The sequence below is a fragment of the Zootermopsis nevadensis genome, unplaced genomic scaffold (genome assembly GCF_977971745.1).
Source record: "Zootermopsis nevadensis isolate Lab colony 2312 unplaced genomic scaffold, Znev_1.0 Znev_ptg000016l, whole genome shotgun sequence".
In the NCBI taxonomy this organism is placed as follows: domain Eukaryota; kingdom Metazoa; phylum Arthropoda; class Insecta; order Blattodea; family Termopsidae; genus Zootermopsis; species Zootermopsis nevadensis.
In genome coordinates, this window is record NW_028259148.1 from 2,029,463 (window position 1) to 2,049,412 (window position 19,950).

At 42.8% G+C, this 19,950-nt stretch overlaps 1 protein-coding gene across 6 annotated transcripts in view; it reads right to left on the reverse strand.

Annotated features, from left to right (window-relative positions):
* Window positions 1-19,950, reverse strand: part of Ten-a (Teneurin-a transmembrane protein) — a 582,153-nt gene that overhangs the window by 128,358 nt on the left and 433,845 nt on the right. For all 6 annotated transcript variants that reach the window (XM_087349368.1, XM_087349369.1, XM_087349367.1 and 3 more), the window contains one exon: window positions 2,382-2,568. In XM_087349368.1, the coding sequence (XP_087205494.1) occupies window positions 2,382-2,568 (187 nt within the window). The remainder of the gene's footprint in view (window positions 1-2,381; window positions 2,569-19,950) is intronic.

Below are 19,950 nucleotides of genomic sequence, written 5' to 3' on the forward strand. Positions count from 1 at the left end.
GGATTAAGTTGTACAGCATAACTATAAATACCAATGGGTAGATCACACAACGCATTTAAATAATGAGTGTGTATTTTAAACATCAATATATTTTAATTTTACTTTTACAGCGTTTCCAACACTGTTCATTTCACGTAGGGAAGTGAGAATTCATTTCTTTTGGAAGCTTAATTCAAAACAATTCCAATTTTCAACCAATTCAATATCAGTTTATGAGGGGAACGGCCTTTTCCGAGATCTCTACCTACACAGACAGAAGAGGACGAACACCCATGCTTCTAACGGGATTTGAACCTACAACCATACGTGCAAGAGACCAGAAAACATGGCTTAGACTCGCAGCCACTGTGATACATTTATCCCCGAACACCAAATAATTCTACATAATTTATTCTAAATCAATTTCAATGCAAACTTTTCGTGTACGCTTAGGTCTCTCAAGATGACTGATCCCTGACTAAAATTTCTTATGAATTCCTCATCATCTCCGTTCTACGTATCACGTGACCCGACCATCGCATCGTCTTTGACCTGACCCTCCAAGGTCAAGTGTATAAATTATGAACCCCCTCATTAAGCAGATTTCTTCCTCTATCTTCCTTCCCCTTTGGTTCAAATATTCTCCCCAGAATCCAATCATAATTAAAAGATGGCCGCCTTCTGGGTTGTAACGTCGTGTAGTCTGGTAGAAGTTTACCAACGTTTCAGAAGTCCTTGATGCTGCCATTATCAGGGCGATGTGTGAAAAACGTTGATAACTTCTACCAGACTACACGGCGCTACAACCCAGGAGGCAGAAATTTTCGGACTCAACCTAAAATCCTACAATAATAATTAAATTACCCCACGATCAATTTTAACCAGGAAACGAAAAGTACTTTTTTCCCCCCGCAAATACGTCGATGTGTCAATACGAAGGCTTGTTTCTATTCTGAGAGTAATCTACAAATTGAACATGGAAACCGAATATGTTTCCATAACCCCCAGTTCAAGGAAGCAACGCGGTCTGTAGGCTATTTGAGTTGTAAAGTGGGGGGCCGTGAAACTCGCTTTCCATCAAGCGTGCATTTATTTTCGTACTAAAATTCTTGCGACTGGACGCTGCCATGAACGGCTGATAGCGAATGGGTTTTTCCAAAAGAATACTGAGTGAAACTAAAATGTTGTACGATACGAGATCATAGTTTCACGTGGGAGTGTAACCAATGTTTTTGTGTTTATTCAAGAACCATCGTCGAAGTTAAGAATGCATGGAGCTTTACTCCGATTACTCGTCCGTTTTCAATGTGTGATAATTCAGTGTCTTTACATTTCAATTTTCGCACTCGTTATCATAAGGATCCCGCAAAATGTGTTGCTCTGTGTAGCCTGGGGTCACAGACCACAGTTAAAGAAGAATTTGGCAGAGAAGGTGGGAACTGTAAGAGTAACAAGGACATAAGAAAGCGGGAAAGTGGAGATTAAAGACGTGGGACCCTTCCTCAGACTCAGATCGCACGACTTAACACTTTCGACACTTGAGCTCTGAAGATGGAAACAGTATGCTTCTCCGAAACAGTGGTATCAAAACTCAAAAATAAAATAATAAAACCTTAAGTAATAAATGAGTAACTGTATGCAGTTCTAATAAATATTCTTATTTGTAAGAGACTTGTCTGAATCCGATACTGAACACAGTCTCACGGCAAAGGCCCTCATGAACGTTTAGGATTGGGCTGCCGATATGACCCGATTAGAGTGCAGCGGGAAACACGTGTCTTCAAGTTTGTCCGCACCCCAAACTCAATTACCCCCCTCCCCCCCGCCTCCCGGGGTCTCCACACCCCCCACAATGATCTGATCTGGCGCGTACTTATTTGCATTACCCCAGTCCACTTTTCTCTGTTCCAATATAAAGTTCTCCTTTCTCCTGTCTTTATTGTACTCCACCATACGCAAAACTAATTTTCGCCGTCCTCGAATTTATCAGCCGTGTTTCTGAGATACTAAAATACCGAACACCTTATATAAAACCACGATAACACCAACAAAGATTAAAGTAAAATCTAAAGTAATAGCCAAAAATAATTTTTACAGTAGCGTATGGACATTAAGTCATTACTTATACGAGTTCTTGGTATGAAGAGAATTAAATGTTTAAGCATTTTCACTGTGAATGGAGCCAAATTTGTGCCAAATGCATCGACACTAAACCGACCATGCCAACAGCAGACTCCGCCAAACCCCACCACAAACACGATTTCTTGCTACCATAGTCGCCAACGTCAGAACTTAATTTTATTAATTGTAGATTCTCAAAAACTCCGCAGTCCCAGTAGAGTCCAGCGGCTATTAAATTGGGAGATGATGATGACATGTTACGTGATACTGTGAGAACTCACCGGTGTTGACTACTGATGGTGTTCGTCTTCGACGCTGGAGCTAGGCCGGCGGTGTCCCCGGGTTGCAGGAAGTCCTTGCTGCCAGAACCGGTTCCCCCTGCTGACACCTGAACCGCGGCGGGTGATTTGGGCGGCCTGCAGGAGCTCGCAGTGGGGTACGTCCGAGGACTCCCCGACATAAGATATTCTGGAAATTAAAAAAAAAATCTCTATTTCAGTACTGTTTAAGATAATCACGACATACTTCCCTCAAATTTCTGTTACAAAACCAGAACTTACAACACCAATTTCCTCCAACATCCCTCTTAATGTTATCCTTTCTCGGCCTTGCAAGTAAGAGTTTTCTTTTTACGTTTCTCATCAAAATTCAGATACCACACCCTAGACGTACGCCTAGTCCATCACCACATCTTCCTATATTTATTATCCTAACAGTAGATGCCCTGTATAAACCACCAACTCCTCATTATCAGACGTTCTAACCATAATAAAAACGATGCTCCATGTGGGTGTGCCTTAGTCACACAGAACATCATCGTCGATCATTAATTACCTCGTGCAACGTACCATGGCAAAAAGAACTCATCACGAACAGATGAACAGCGAAAGGAAACACAAAACGCCAACACTCTTTGTACAGGAAACCAATAAAAAATGAATATCAGAACACTACCCGGTTATAGGAATACAATATTCTATTTTATAAATTATCCATTCAGTATTTACATCGCCACATGAAATTCAACTGCACACTGAAATCGTAATATAATGTTCACTAGTTTTAATTAAGAACGTCTCATTCAAGATTGTTTTATTCTGGGCTGTGACCAACGTTTCGAATAAAAATACCGTCTTCATCTTCAGGGATTCAAAACCCAAACATCAATCCCAAACCACTTCAGCCTCAAAACACTTAACCATGAAGTATTTAATATCATCCTAATTCAAAGTCAATTTCACGAACACTTACTTACTCGGAACTTCATTGTCAGGACACGAACTGTCAAATGCTTCATGAACAGCAGCAAACGATTTGAGTGCGGAATTCTGTTTGAGAATTAACGACACGTCCATCTCGTAAATTCAACATGTTCCAAACTACACAACCGGAGTAGACAGCGGCCTAGCAACCAAAATGACCTTCACTCGAGTGTTATGACAGTATATTGCACGTGGGCGGACCTGGTTCTGATTCAATGTCTGTACCGTAACATGTGATCGTGTTTGGGTTACGTTTTAAAATGTAAGTCCTCATGTTTCAACTTACGCGAACTAAATGCGGTAACTTACAAAGACTGACACAACCGGTAAGGTAGGAATCTGTTTGACCACAAATATATTTCTCGTCCAATGTGTGTGCAAATATACAAATGAAGAATATCGCTGGCGTTTGAATCATTTTATACAAAAAAAAAATAAATACCACAAATTGCAATACGCGGGAACGCACTCACATAATTTCTGCTGCTGACATGTTAAAATCACTTGCCCAATTTGAATTTTCACAGGGCAACGTAAAAACACATTGTGTTAGTCACAATATTTATTAATACTTATATCCCATTCAGACGCTGATATATTATAATTCAGCACATTTTTGACTGACAATGACCAATGTGATCCTTTACATGAGTACGTACTTTTATAATTAAAGTATGGGCATGTTTCTACATGAATAAGTTCCAAAATGGATAATTCTGATGAAGTACATCAAATTAGAATAATCAGCCCAGTAACATCGTGAAATTAAAAATACAACTCACTCTTGATTTATTATAACGAATCATTTTCTATTAATTTAGCGGGTATTGAAGTGTATTCATCAAACTTGACACTGGAAAAAAAAAATATAATTCACTTTCAGTATAACACGCTTCGACGCCCATTTCGAAACCGACCCTTCTGTTTTAATCTAAGCTCTCTGATTTATATTAAACCACCAATTCATAAAAAATTAAAGCTGACCTGCCCATCTTTAATATTGCCTATCCAAAACTCGGTCTTCGTTCATGAGATGAAACACCAGAATAAGATATTACAATTTTTTTTATAAGAAAGTTTCAGCGTGCGTCCTCGAAGCGCTGTCTTCTACTTAGGAGTCCACACTCAGTCACAACCAAAGAACATTGCTACATTCATCTCCTTGAGAACCTCAGTAGACACAGACATTTCCTGACTGATACATTCCTTCCAGTAATTTACCTTCCGCTGAGACGACCCAACTCACATGGCGAGAATGTAACCCAACCTAACCTAACCTAACCTAACCTAACCCAACCTAACCTAACCTAACCTAACCTAACCTAACTTAACCCAACCTAACCTAACTTAACCCAACCTAACCTAACCTAACCTAACTTACCCAACCTAACTTAACGTTGCGACGCTGATCATGGCGTTGCCTTCGAAATACGCCTAACGTACCGCAGATATTGAACTAGAAAACCGACGCCGAGCGTCGCGACGCTACTAGCCGCGAAGACATCATTGTATCACACGTGAACGTCTCAAACAGTTGGGAACACTTTGAGAGCGATTTTGTGAAATCGACGCCAGGCGTCGCGACGCCAACCGTCGCGACGCCAACCATCGCGACGCTTTCAAATAACGACAAATGTTCATCAGATGTGACCCGATGACAGCGAGGACTAAATTAGAAAACCGACGCCGAGCGTCGCGACGCCAAAAATGGCGTCAAACCCGTTGAATTACGGTGGGTGCGATGCCAGAGAGTCGGCGCCGATCAGAGGGACTAAATTCGTTGTGGCGTCTTGGGCGGAAAGTGGATACCGTACAATATACACGGTCTAACCTAACCTAACCCAACCTAACCTAACCTAACCTAACCTAACCTAACCCAACCTAACCTAACCTAACCAAACCTAACCTAACTTACCCAACCTAACCTAACTTAACCCAACCTAACCTAACCTAACTTACCCAACCTAACTTAACGTTGCGACGCTGATCATGGCGTTGCCTTCGAAATACACCTAACGTACCGCACATATTGAAGTAGAAAACCGACGCCGAGCGTCGCGACGCTACTAGCCGCGAAGCCATCATTGTATCACACGTGAACGTCTCAAACAGTTGGGAACACTTTGAGAGCGATTTTGTGAAATCGACGCCAGGCGTCGCGACGCCAACCATCGCGACGCTTTCAAATAACGCCAAATGTTCATCAGATGTGACCCGATGACAGCGAGGACTAAATTAGAAAACCGACGCCGAGCGTCGCGACGCCAAAAATGGCGTCAAACCCGTTGAATTACGGTGGGTGCGATGCCAGAGAGTCGGCGCCGATCAGAGGGACTAAATTCGTTGTGGCGTCTTGGGCGGAAAGTGGATACCGTACAATATACACGGTCTAACCTAACCTAACCTAACCCAACCTAACCTAACCTAACCCAACCTAACCTAACCTAACCTAACCTAACCTAACTTACCCAACCTAACCTAACTTAACCCAACCTAACCTAACCTAACTTACCCAACCTAACTTAACCTTGCGACGCTGATCATGGCGTTGCCTTCGAAATACACCTAACGTACCGCACATATTGAAGTAGAAAACCGACGCCGAGCGTCGCGACGCTACTAGCCGCGAAGCCATCATTGTATCACACGTGTCCGTCTCAAACAGTTGGGAACACTTTGAGAGCGATTTTGTGAAATCGACGCCAGGCGTCGCGACGCCAAAAATGGCGTCAGACCCGTTGAATTACGGTGGGTGCGATGCCAGAGAGTCGGCGCCGATCAGAGGGACTAAATTCGTTGTGGCGTCTTGGGCGGAAAGTGGATACCGTACAATATACACGGTCTAACCTAACCTAACCTAACCCAACCTAACCTAACCTAACCCAACCTAACCTAACCTAACCTAACCCAACCTAACCTAACCTAACCCAACCTAACCTAACCTAACCTAACCTAACCCAACCTAACCTAACTTAACCCAACCAAACCTAACCTAACCTAACTTACCCAACCTAACTTAACGTTGCGACGCTGATCATGGCGTTGCCTTCGAAATACACCTAACGTACCGCACCGCACATATTGAAGTAGAAAACCGACGCCGAGCGTCGCGACGCTACTAGCCGCGAAGCCATCATTGTATCACACGTGAACGTCTCAAACAGTTGGGAACACTTTGAGAGCGATTTTGTGAAATCGACGCCAGGCGTCGCGACGCCAACCATCAAGACGCCTTCTAATAACGCCAAATGTTCATCTGATGTGACCTGATGACAGCGAGGACTAAATTAGAAAACCGACGCCGAGCGTCGCGACGCCAAAAATGGCGTCAAACCCGTTGAATTACGGTGGGTGCGATGCCAGAGATTCGGCGCCGATCACAGGGACTAAATTCGTTGTGGCGTCTTGGGCGGAAAGTGGATACCGTACAATATACACGGTCTAACCTAACCTAACCTAACCCAACCCAACCTAACCTAACCTAACCTAACCTAACCTAACTTACCCAACCTAACCTAACTTAACCCAACCTAACCTAACCTAACCTAACCCAACCTAACCTAACCTAACCCAACCTAACCTAACTTAACCCAACCTAACCTAACCTAACTTACCCAACCTAACTTAACGTTGCGACGCTGATCATGGCGTTGCCTTCGAAATACACCTAACGTACCGCACATATTGAAGTAGAAAACCGACGCCGAGCGTCGCGACGCTACTAGCCGCGAAGCCATCATTGTATCACACGTGTCCGTCTCAAACAGTTGGGAACACTTTGAGAGCGATTTTTTTGAAATCGACGCCAGGCGTCGCGACGCCAACCATCGCGACGCTTTCAAATAACGCCAAATGTTCATCAGATGTGACCCGATGACAGCGAGGACTAAATTAGAAAACCGACGCCGAGCGTCGCGACGCCAAAATGGCGTCAAACCCGTTGAATTACGGTGGGTGCGAAGCCAGAGAGTCGGCGCCGATCAGAGGGACTAAATTCGTTGTGGCGTCTTGGGCGGAAAGTGGATACCGTACAATACACACGGTCTAACCTAACCTAACCTAACCCAACCTAACCTAACCTAACCTAACCTAACCTAACCCAACCTAACTTAACCTAACCTAACCTAACCTAACCTAACCTAACCTAACCTAACCTAACCCAACCTAACCTAACTTAACCCAACCTAACCTAACCTAACTTACCCAACCTAACTTAACGTTGCGACGCTGATCATGGCGTTGCCTTCGAAATACACCTAACGTACCGCACATATTGAAGTAGAAAACCGACGCCGAGCGTCGCGACGCTACTAGCCGCGAAGCCATCATTGTATCACACGTGAACGTCTAAAACAGTTGGGAACACTTTGAGAGCGATTTTGTGAAATCGACGCCAACCATCAAGACGCCTTCTAATAACGCCAAATGTTCATCTGATGTGACCTGATGACAGCGAGGACTAAATTAGAAAACCGACGCCGAGCGTCGCGACGCCAAAAATGGCGTCAAACCCGTTGAATTACGGTGGGTGCGATGCCAGAGATTCGGCGCCGATCAGAGGGACTAAATTCGTTGTGGCGTCTTGGGCGGAAAGTGGATACCGTACAATATACACGGTCTAACCTAACCTAACCTAACCCAACCCAACCTAACCTAACCCAACCTAACCTAACCTAACCTAACCTAACTTACCCAACCTAACCTAACTTAACCCAACCTAACCTAACCTAACCTAACCTAACCTAACCCAACCTAACCTAACCTAACCTAACCTAACTTAACCCAACCTAACCTAACCTAACTTACCCAACCTAACTTAACGTTGCGACGCTGATCATGGCGTTGCCTTCGAAATACACCTAACGTACCGCACATATTGAAGTAGAAAACCGACGCCGAGCGTCGCGACGCTACTAGCCGCGAAGCCATCATTGTATCACACGTGTCCGTCTCAAACAGTTGGGAACACTTTGAGAGCGATTTTGTGAAATCGACGCCAGGCGTCGCGACGCCAAAAATGGCGTCAGACCCGTTGAATTACGGTGGGTGCGATGCCAGAGAGTCGGCGCCGATCAGAGGGACTAAATTCGTTGTGGCGTCTTGGGCGGAAAGTGGATACCGTACAATATACACGGTCTAACCTAACCTAACCTAACCCAACCTAACCTAACCTAACCCAACCTAACCTAACCTAACCTAACCTAACCCAACCTAACCTAACCTAACCTAACCCAACCTAACCTAACCTAACCTAATCTAACCCAACCTAACCTAACTTAACCCAACCTAACCTAACCTAACCTAACTTACCCAAGCTAACTTAACGTTGCGACGCTGATCATGGCGTTGCCTTCGAAATACACCTAACGTACCGCACATATTGAAGTAGAAAACCGACGCCGAGCGTCGCGACGCTACTAGCCGCGAAGCCATCATTGTATCACACGTGAACGTCTCAAACAGTTGGGAACACTTTGAGAGCGATTTTGTGAAATCGACGCCAGGCGTCGCGACGCCAACCATCAAGACGCCTTCTAATAACGCCAAATGTTCATCTGATGTGACCTGATGACAGCGAGGACTAAATTAGAAAACCGACGCCGAGCGTCGCGACGCCAAAATGGCGTCAAACCCGTTGAATTACGGTGGGTGCGATGCCAGAGATTCGGCGCCGATCACAGGGACTAAATTCGTTGTGGCGTCTTGGGCGGAAAGTGGATACCGTACAATATACACGGTCTAACCTAACCTAACCTAACCCAACCCAACCTAACCTAACCCAACCTAACCTAACCTAACTTACCCAACCTAACCTAACTTAACCCAACCTAACCTAACCTAACCTAACCTAACCCAACCTAACCTAACCTAACCCAACCTAACTTAACCCAACCTAACCTAACCTAACTTACCCAACCTAACTTAACGTTGCGACGCTGATCATGGCGTTGCCTTCGAAATACACCTAACGTACCGCACATATTGAAGTAGAAAACCGACGCCGAGCGTCGCGACGCTACTAGCCGCGAAGCCATCATTGTATCACACGTGTCCGTCTCAAACAGTTGGGAACACTTTGAGAGCGATTTTTTGAAATCGACGCCAGGCGTCGCGACGCCAACCATCGCGACGCTTTCAAATAACGCCAAATGTTCATCAGATGTGACCCGATGACAGCGAGGACTAAATTAGAAAACCGACGCCAGGCGTCGCGACGCCAAAAATGGCGTCAAACCCGTTGAATTACGGTGGGTGCGATGCCAGAGATTCGGCGCCGATCAGAGGGACTAAATTCGTTGTGGCGTCTTGGGCGGAAAGTGGATACCGTACAATATACACGGTCTAACCTAACCTAACCTAACCCAACCTAACCTAACCTAACCTAACCCAACCTAACCTAACCTAACCTAACCTAACCCAACCTAACCTAACCTAACCTAACCCAACCTAACCTAACCTAACCTATCCTAACCTAACCTAACCCAACCTAACCTAACTTAACCCAACCTAACCTAACCTAACCTAACTTACCCAACCTAACTTAACGTTGCGACGCTGATCATGGCGTTGCCTTCGAAATACACCTAACGTACCGCACATATTGAAGTAGAAAACCGACGCCGAGCGTCGCGACGCTACTAGCCGCGAAGCCATCATTGTATCACACGTGAACGTCTAAAACAGTTGGGCACACTTTGAGAGCGATTTTGTGAAATCGACGCCAACCATCAAGACGCCTTCTAATAACGCCAAATGTTCATCTGATGTGACCTGATGACAGCGAGGACTAAATTAGAAAACCGACGCCGAGCGTCGCGACGCCAAAAATGGCGTCAAACCCGTTGAATTACGGTGAGTGCGATGCCAGAGATTCGGCGCCGATCAGAGGGACTAAATTCGTTGTGGCGTCTTGGGCGGAAAGTGGATACCGTACAATATACACGGTCTAACCTAACCTAACCTAACCCAACCCAACCTAACCTAACCCAACCTAACCTAACCTAACCTAACTTACCCAACCTAACCTAACTTAACCCAACCTAACCTAACCTAACCTAACCCAACCTAACCTAACCTAACCTAACTTAACCCAACCTAACCTAACCTAACTTACCCAACCTAACTTAACGTTGCGACGCTGATCATGGCGTTGCCTTCGAAATACACCTAACGTACCGCACATATTGAAGTAGAAAACCGACGCCGAGCGTCGCGACGCTACTAGCCGCGAAGCCATCATTGTATCACACGTGTCCGTCTCAAACAGTTGGGAACACTTTGAGAGCGATTTTTTGAAATCGACGCCAGGCGTCGCGACGCCAACCATCGCGACGCTTTCAAATAACGCCAAATGTTCATCAGATGTGACCCGATGACAGCGAGGACTAAATTAGAAAACCGACGCCGAGCGTCGCGACGCCAAAAATGGCGTCAAACCCGTTGAATTACGGTGGGTGCGATGCCAGAGAGTCGGCGCCGATCAGAGGGACTAAATTCGTTGTGGCGTCTTGGGCGGAAAGTGGATACCGTACAATATACACGGTCTAACCTAACCTAACCCAACCTAACCTAACCTAACCTAACCCAACCCAACCTAACCTAACCTAACTTACCCAACCTAACCTAACTTAACCCAACCTAACCTAACCTAACCTAACTTACCCAACCTAACTTAACGTTGCGGCGCTGATCATGGCGTTGCCTCCGAAATACACCTAACGTAACGCCCATATTGAAGTAGAAAACCGACGCCGAGCGTCGCGACGCTACTAGCCGCGAAGCCATCATTGTATCACACGTGAACGTCTCAAACAGTTGGGAACACTTTGAGAGCGATTTTGTGAAATCGACGCCAGGCGTCGCGACGCCAACCATCGCGACGCTTTCAAATAACGACAAATGTTCATCAGATGTGACCCGATGACAGCGAGGACTAAATTAGAAAACCGACGCCGAGCGTCGCGACGCCAAAAATGGCGTCAAACCCGTTGAATTACGGTGGGTGCGATGCCAGAGAGTCGGCGCCGATCAGAGGGACTAAATTCGTTGTGGCGTCTTGGGCGGAAAGTGGATACCGTACAATATACACGGTCTAACCTAACCTAACTTAACCCAACCTAACCCAACCTAACCTAACTTAAACCAACCTAACCTAACCTAACTTAACCGAACCTAACCTAACCGAAACTAACTTAACGTTGCGACGCTGATCATGGCGTTGCCTTCGAAATACGCCTAACGTACAGCAGATATTGAAGTAGAAAACCGACGCCGAGCGTCGCGACGCTACTAGCCGCGAAGCCATCATTGTATCACACGTGAACGTCTCAAACAGTTGAGAACACTTTGAGAGCGATTTTGTGAAATCAACGCCAGGCGTCGCGACGCCAAAAATGGCGTCAAACCCGTTGAATTACGGTGGGCGCGATGCCAGAGAGTCGACGCCGATCAGAGGGACTATATTCGTCGTGGCGTCTTGGGCGGAAAGTGGATACCGTACAATATACACGGTCTAACCTAACCTAACCTAACCTAACCTAACTTAACTCAACCTAACCCAACACAACCTAACCTAACCTAACTTAAGCCAACCTAACCTAACCTAACCTAACTTAACCCAACATCAGATGTCTCCCTAGAAGTAACTAATCAGAACTTCTTACGTTGGCACCCTGCTACAAGCGTAACTCCAACACGTAAACATTCATTACATGCGACTGATAGCAGGGCACCCTGCGATAAACCACCTTCTGACCAAATTAAGTTTACTTGTGTCCTCTTCTGCACACACAACGAAAGTTACATAACTGGGGGGGGGGGGGGGTTGAATCTAATTGCACCATCGTGTTTGTTTTGACCAGAGGAAGAAACATGGAGGCGGACAGAAATCACCGACAGAGCTACCCAAAAAGTGTAAAAACCGAATAAAGACATTTCTAAGATTGAGAAACTTAATATTACCACGAACAAGTTCCTATGAACTAATATGGCTTTTCGTTTAAGTATTTTCAAATCAGAGGGCCCTGAATGCTGGACAGGTTTCTATGATACATGCATGACGTCATTTCATAGATCTATGGACATTTAACTATGGTTTATTTAACGACGCTCTTAGCAGCCAACACAATACAACGCAGGATTAGATTATGACTTATACATCACATAAGATAATGGAAGGAGGTGGACCTGGCATAATTCAAGGTATTATCAATGAATGTGCGTTGCAAAAACCTCGATAAATCTCAGTCAAGATACCTGTGGAAAATTAGGATAAATCCTGCATTACCACTATCTTGAATGGTGTTTTAAATGCTTCAGGAGAATTACAATACCAGCATGAAATATTACGCCATAGGAGGTCAAGTTGAGGTATGCAGCTTAATTAAGTCTCTGGGGTGTTAATTAGTTAGATTTACCATCTACATAGCTCCGTCGATAATGAACAGTGACCTCAGAGATTAAATGCTACTCTGTCGTCCGAAAAAATTCCTACAAACGAAAACCCACGAAAAGATACGTAGTCGACAGGATGGAGCAGGGAAGAATTTGTGATAAGCAAGTTAAAGAGGTCAAGATGGGTGGGGAATGTAGCAGAAATAGGACGGCTGATAAACACACAAATCTCTGTAATCTGAAGTAAACAGCCCACTTCGAAGACCTAGGTGTAAATTACAAGATAATATTAAAATAGGCTTCAATGAAATGCATACAGGCTTACACTGGTAATATCCCAGCATGAGCTTAGATTGACGAAGAAACATTACTAAATTAAATTATTTGGTTATTCCGTCAAATCACAATGTATTTAAAATAAGATAATTAAAATAAGATTGCCCATTAACATATATAGGTCAAACTGGCCGCACTTTCACACACAGATATAAAGAACATATCGCACGCTATAAAACACAACAAATATAATTCTGCATACGCAAAACATATTCTGAATACAGGACACGCATACAATACAATAACAGAAACAATGGGCATTCTAAAAATAGTACAAAATAAATGACATAGAGATACAATAGAAAAATATCACATACAACAAACTTATAAACAAAACATCTGCCTTAACGACAATAACATTTACCTTAATAACCCCATTTTTAATGCCCTTCAGTTCCTTGACCCCAACTCTGACAACCACCTTTCACCTACTCCCCACTAGCAACCGCATTCAGTAATAAACCTTGATCGGATACGGTAATACTTCTGGATCACCTCCAGACACAATTGTGTTGTCTGCTATTTCATCTCTGGTATGTTTATTTTACTTTCCTTATAATATTATTTATTTAATTGTTTTCTATATTAATCCATATTCATTAATGTTTCTTTGAATAATTTACTTCACAGACCGATGTAAACATCAAAAGCATCACTTCAAACAATAAAGTTGATCCATTATATAAAAATATCTGGACACGACCTCCAAAAAACTACACTACGAAAAATTGTAAAAAATTGTAATTGAGTTTTAAATTTAATATAATTTTACACCTGATGATGGTTTAATAAAACCGAAACATGTTGTAACTGTTCCAATTGTAAATCGATTATTCGATATGGAACACAGAATGATATTTTAATTATTTTAATTATCTTATTTTAAATACATTGTGATTTGACGGAATAACCAAATAATTTAATTTTAATTTAATAAATCACAATATGACGCAACTACACTATCTTACGAAGAAACATTACTAAATGTTTTACTCAGAAAGCCTGTAAGCAAACCTAGATTCAAACCGGATACTACACCAATAAAAATCTGCGTCAGAAATACACCGAACCTCTCTGGAAGAAGTTGTAAATATACATAAAGGATTTAAGCAGGTATAATACAAGGCAACACATATTTAAATTTCTTCCTGCCAATAGCTGGTGTCTCATAGTTTTTACCTGAAAAAAAACTTACATTTTAAAACAGGGTTTTGAAGTAGACGCCATGTGTGGCCGCTGTTCGTAAAGCAACATACAAGATAACCACTTTCCTGTTCATTCGGAAAATGATCTTGTAACAAATTAACAGATAACTCTGAAGGCCGGATTGGAAGTTACCTCGAGCCGGACGTGACCCACGGGCCGCCAGCTGGACAACGCTGTTATAACAAATGCCATCAAATGAAGCTTATGACAGGAAAATAAGTACGACAAATGTGTACGGGTCATGGCTTCCACATCCTTCACCATTAATCATCTCGTGAAAGTGGCTGAATACGACGGAAGGGCCCGATGTAATGACCTGATATACGTTCAGATAAGCAATCTCGTCGGTACCTTCAATTTATAATTTTGAAGGAAGGGCAGTCGGTCTGCAGGGCGAGAAGTTCAATGACTTTAACTAAACCAATATCAGGACGATGGTTCGACCTGATGATGGAAGCGGCAAGGACCTCTGAAACGTCGCTAAACTTCTACCAGACTACACGTCGCTACAACTCAGAAGACAGCCATCAACTAGCCATGAAGCTACGCGACTGAGTTCACACTTTCCCCCCCCCCCCCCCCCAAACATTTTGTTTTATAATACCGCTGATTTACGTTCTCCCGAAAAGACGAGACAAGGTTTAATATCCATAAATGATATGATTTTTTTTTACATCTCGATCTTTTATATTTTTAAAGGCGGGTTAAAAATAAATGTTTTTGATCCGAAATAAAACAAAATTTATAGAATAAATTAGTCTCTTAATTTCATCTTGTACCTCGTACGTTGTTTGTTGTAGATTTTCTGAACATAATAAGGACTTCATAGGCACAGTCACAAAGTATTTTTTTTGTGTGCTAATTTTCGTTTCTGTTTTACATTTTACTTCACAATATGAATACAAGTTTTATAATGAGTTCTTTCTCATAATGATACATCATCAGAATACTTTCTACGAAAAAATTTACAATTTTTTTAAGCGACAAAGACTCGAGACTTCAGCTGTAACATTAATTATTTAAAATCGGAGCTTACCTAAACGACGAATGCCTTTTAACAACATAATCGCTGTTTATTCTGAGAATCATATGAAAAATATAAATACACTGTGTTGGTCTAAATGCACAGTTGGTGTAAGTCAGAGCACTTGGTATATATAGTTACCACTGAATTTTAAAGCTTTAAATATGTATAAATAATCTGGGGTCCTGAGGAAGAGACTTCTGTGAATGAGCGATGCACGTTTTCCCTCGGACACTTTATTACGAACTGCAGGGCGAGATTTTGTGTCGTACGTTGTACGATGCTTTCATACATGAGCTGTAGGTAGCCCTGCGCTCAGCCGCCATGTTCATGTATCGTGTATAATAACTCCACGGGACACTAACTTCTGAACAGGCAAGTGCTTCATTTAATTCGAGATCCGGTCATGAAGTGGACCCTTGTGGCAAATTACTGTTACACACAGCCTCATCCCACTTTGTCTCCTCCAACCCCCGCACAGATTTCCCACCCTCTCTGCCTCAAATTCTCTCACCCTCCTTCTGTTACCCTTATCTGACCCAGTCCTCCATTTCTGTCTCTTCTTAGGAAGGCAAATCTTATTTTCAGCTGTGCTCGGAGAAATTGTGTCTCGGTGAATTCTTGTGAAGCAGATGACACGAAGTGGGCGGTAAATCTTCGATCTGCGTTTTACGATCTGCTCGGATTACGTACACACAAAGTCTGCACTGCGAGAAATTTTAACCTAATGACAGCCAATTGCTGAAAGTCTTAAGCCACAGAAGAATAATGAACAGAATATTCATCTTATTTAGTAGCAGATAGACCACTGGCAGGGTCTTCGTTTTCGACGTCTTGAACTGAAACCTGCAATGCCTTACGCAGATTAAAAATAATCTGAAACTACCAAAGGCGAGGATGAACTGTTTATAAACCACAAGCTCGAACATTCGGTAATTCTGCGTTTTGACTACAAAATGTGTTTCGTATGAATATCAGATTAAACACCCATTATTTCCCTAACGAGCGTTAACCATTCGATCTCCGTAACGGTTAAGAGTTGTGTTTTCTTCGCGGTACGGACTGAATGATTAAATATTATCGAGATGAGCTTCGGATAAAAATTGTAAACGAAAATATGAGAAAAAAAAATGATATGGTTGAAGATTAAGTCAAACTATGGCGTATCTCACTCAACACATACAGATTATGTAATAAATCAACTTTAAAAGTAAAAACGATACATTCAAAAGTGGGGCAAAGTACAAACATTTTTGAAACTGACAGTAACAAGAGAAAAATGTAATTTTGAAGATTAAATTACAGACAGGTGCAATCTGACGAAAGCTTTGACACAAGTGAATTAAGGGTATTCTTTCATTCCCTTTCTTAGCGAAACATTTGAAGTATGACGACACAAAACTATGATTATAAACCTTCAATTTTAGACGTGTGTGACACACAGTTCCTTTGCCTAAGAGAAGAAAAATGATAATGTGTCTCAGAACAGGATGCTGGAAAAAATATTTAGACCTAAGGCACGAAACAGAACGAGGAGGGGGGGAGTTTCATAGGCGTTTATGACGAAGTTAATTTGTACTCCACCAAAAGACGATCAAGTCCGGATGTATATAAGAGAGGTGGGGCACGCAGGAAGAACTCAGATTCTGCTGCACACATTACACAGTGCACACATCCCCAATCCAAAACATGCAAATTATCTACGGACGTTTACTGTACTTATTTGTAGCATTCATATCCATAAAAATTTCATTACTCAAACTTATTCGACATTCAAAAAGCAACAGATTAGGTTCTCTCATACACCGCGTATATTTTTCTAAAAGACAACAGAAATTATAACGGTTAAAACAGTTCTGTGGTGGAAGACAGCTAACAAGCTTGCTTGCTCTGTTAGTAACAGTCTCTGCCGCTGGAGGCGCTGCCTGTGTTCCGCTTCCGTAACAACCATCTAGTTCACGATCATCAGAGCTCTTAATGTAGTAGCTCCAACATTACGTAATAATGACCTCCCCTTCCCCTCCTTCCTCTCTCTCCAACGCAGTCCCAATATTGCGGCATTCCGCACGCCCCGGGTACAAATTAGAGCCACCATCTTGTTGTTATAACACAGACAAGATGGGGGCCTTAAGTGTCCACAAGCAACTCAATCACGCCACTGTTGTTCATAGCGACTATTTCATGAACTAAGCCATCAAGCAGGTAATTTAATTGAACCTTGCTTCTTACACGGTTAAGTCAACAAAGACGGCAAAGCGTTTTATGACTAACCGACGTACTAAAGCTAACTGGTATCTAATTAAGTTTCAGGACGCTTCAATCCACCTTCATATTGACGTACGAAAATAATTTAGGCTTACTACGTAATAGCTTGTGTAATAACCTGGATTTCAATTGAAACATTGAACGATTTCAGAACGTATTATTTATGGGCTATCGTTATTACACATACACGTGGCTGAATCAACCAGCCGGCTTACAAGGGTGACCAAATTCTTTCTTTAACTGCACAAGTAACCACGATATTTAAAAAAAAATTTCTACTCTACAAGTTCTAATATTTTTACCTGAGGACAGACAAACGCTTACATAAGTAACCACGCACACAATTTTTTTTTTTTTAAAAAAAATCGTATGTTATTATTTCTGAATAATAACCTCACTCGAGCAGAATACGTAATTTTGAAAATAAATCGAAAAGGAAAGCTCGGCTAAGGCACATACACAGAAGATGAGTCAAGGAGCGTTGCTATGACAACGTCCAGGTTGCTTCTACGTATGAACGATTAAGCTGCAAAGTTCGCATCAGGAGGAACGAGGAGAGAGAGAGAGGCAGAGAGCAGAACACAGATTTGATCAATACAGAAGGGCGAACAAGCAAACGCCAAAAGAATACGGCAGTGGTTTCCTGGTACTTGTCCGAGGGCCCGGTTTGAGCCAACTTTATCATGTCCATAGAGGAAAAAAGTAAAATCAAATTTTCACGGTGATCGAACAGAAACATGGCGCATGGCAAAACAAACGAATCACAGAACTTGTAGGTTCATTACCGTGTTCAAAAAGCCGTATCATGAACCTGACTGATGAAACCCACATTTAAAATCCATTTTAATATTATCCGCTAGGATAAGCCAAAGTTTACCAAGAAGTCTCTAGAACAGAATTATTTCCCGTTTTACGAATTTACCTTATACAAGACGATTCGTAGGAACGCAACCCCTAGGTGTTAAGAGAGTCACCTGTACAGTTTTCTAACCGCCCCCTGCAAGTTACATTCCCACCCCATCTTAATCACTTCCGCTTGTATGCGGTACAATGATAATTGTGACGTCAGAATTTTCATTCATCGGCGTACAAATTTGGGCAAACACAGACATTTTTAAACAAAACTTATTTATTATGCCTATATAATAAACACTGTTAATTTTACAGCTGTTATAAAAGGATTTTCATTCAAGGTGGGAACAATGTATTCTAATATTAAATACATGGATGAGTTTTGAACGTTTCATAAGCAAAATGGCAACACAGTGTTGATATATGAACCGTCACTTGAAACGCGCTTATTTTAATTAACGCACAGAGGATCATAGAATCTAAATCAGCGGAACAGTACACAATCTACATAAACAAAAATTTCTTTTTATTTATTTATACTTTATTTAACGATACTTTTTCCAGCAGCTTAGATTATAACGTCGAATCAGAGGATGACATTGAACAGTGAATTAGAGAGGACGTGGAAGGAAGCGGTCCTGGCCTAATTTAAGGTACTATCCTGGCGTGTAAGATTTGAGGTTTTCACAGCGGTGAGTATGAAGATTTCCGTCTTCTGGGTTATTGCGTTGTACAGTCTGGTCGATGTTTACCAACGTTTCAGAGGTCATACTGCCTCCGTCATCTTCGCCCTGATGACGGAGGCAGTATGACCTCCGAAACGTTGGTAAACATCGACCAGACTACACAGCGCAACAACCCAGAAGACAGAAATCTTCATCGCCCTGATGACGGAGGCAGTGTGACCTCCGAAACGTTGGTAAACATCTAACAGACTACACAGCGCAACAACCCAGAAGACGGAAATCTTCATCGCCCTGATGACGGAGGCAGTATGACCTCCGAAACGTTGGTAAACATCGACCAGACTACACAGCGCAACAACCCAGAAGACGGAAATCTTCATCGCCCTGATGACGGAGGCAGTTTGACCTCCGAAACGTTGATAAACATCGACCAGACTACACAGCGCAACAACCCAGAAGACATAAATCTTCATCGCCCTGATGACGGAGGCAGTATGACCTCCGAAACGTTGGTTAACATCGACCAGACCACACAGCGCAACAACCCAGTAGACAGAAATCTACTATCCTGGCATTTGCCTGGAGTGGTTGAGGAAAACCATGGAAAACCCCAGGCATGGTAGCCGGACTCCGGTTCGAGATTTTAACCCGGAACCCCCAAGTCTTGCTTACCAATTAGCCGTTAACGAAGTAAATTAAGCAGATTCCATCTTAGAAAGCTAACAGTCGCCCAGTCAGTCAAGAATCCCCCCTTTGTAGCGCCGTGCTGTTCGGCAAATTCTCCGGCACGCTTGTAAAACAGGTAGCCTGAATACGTATTTGCAGG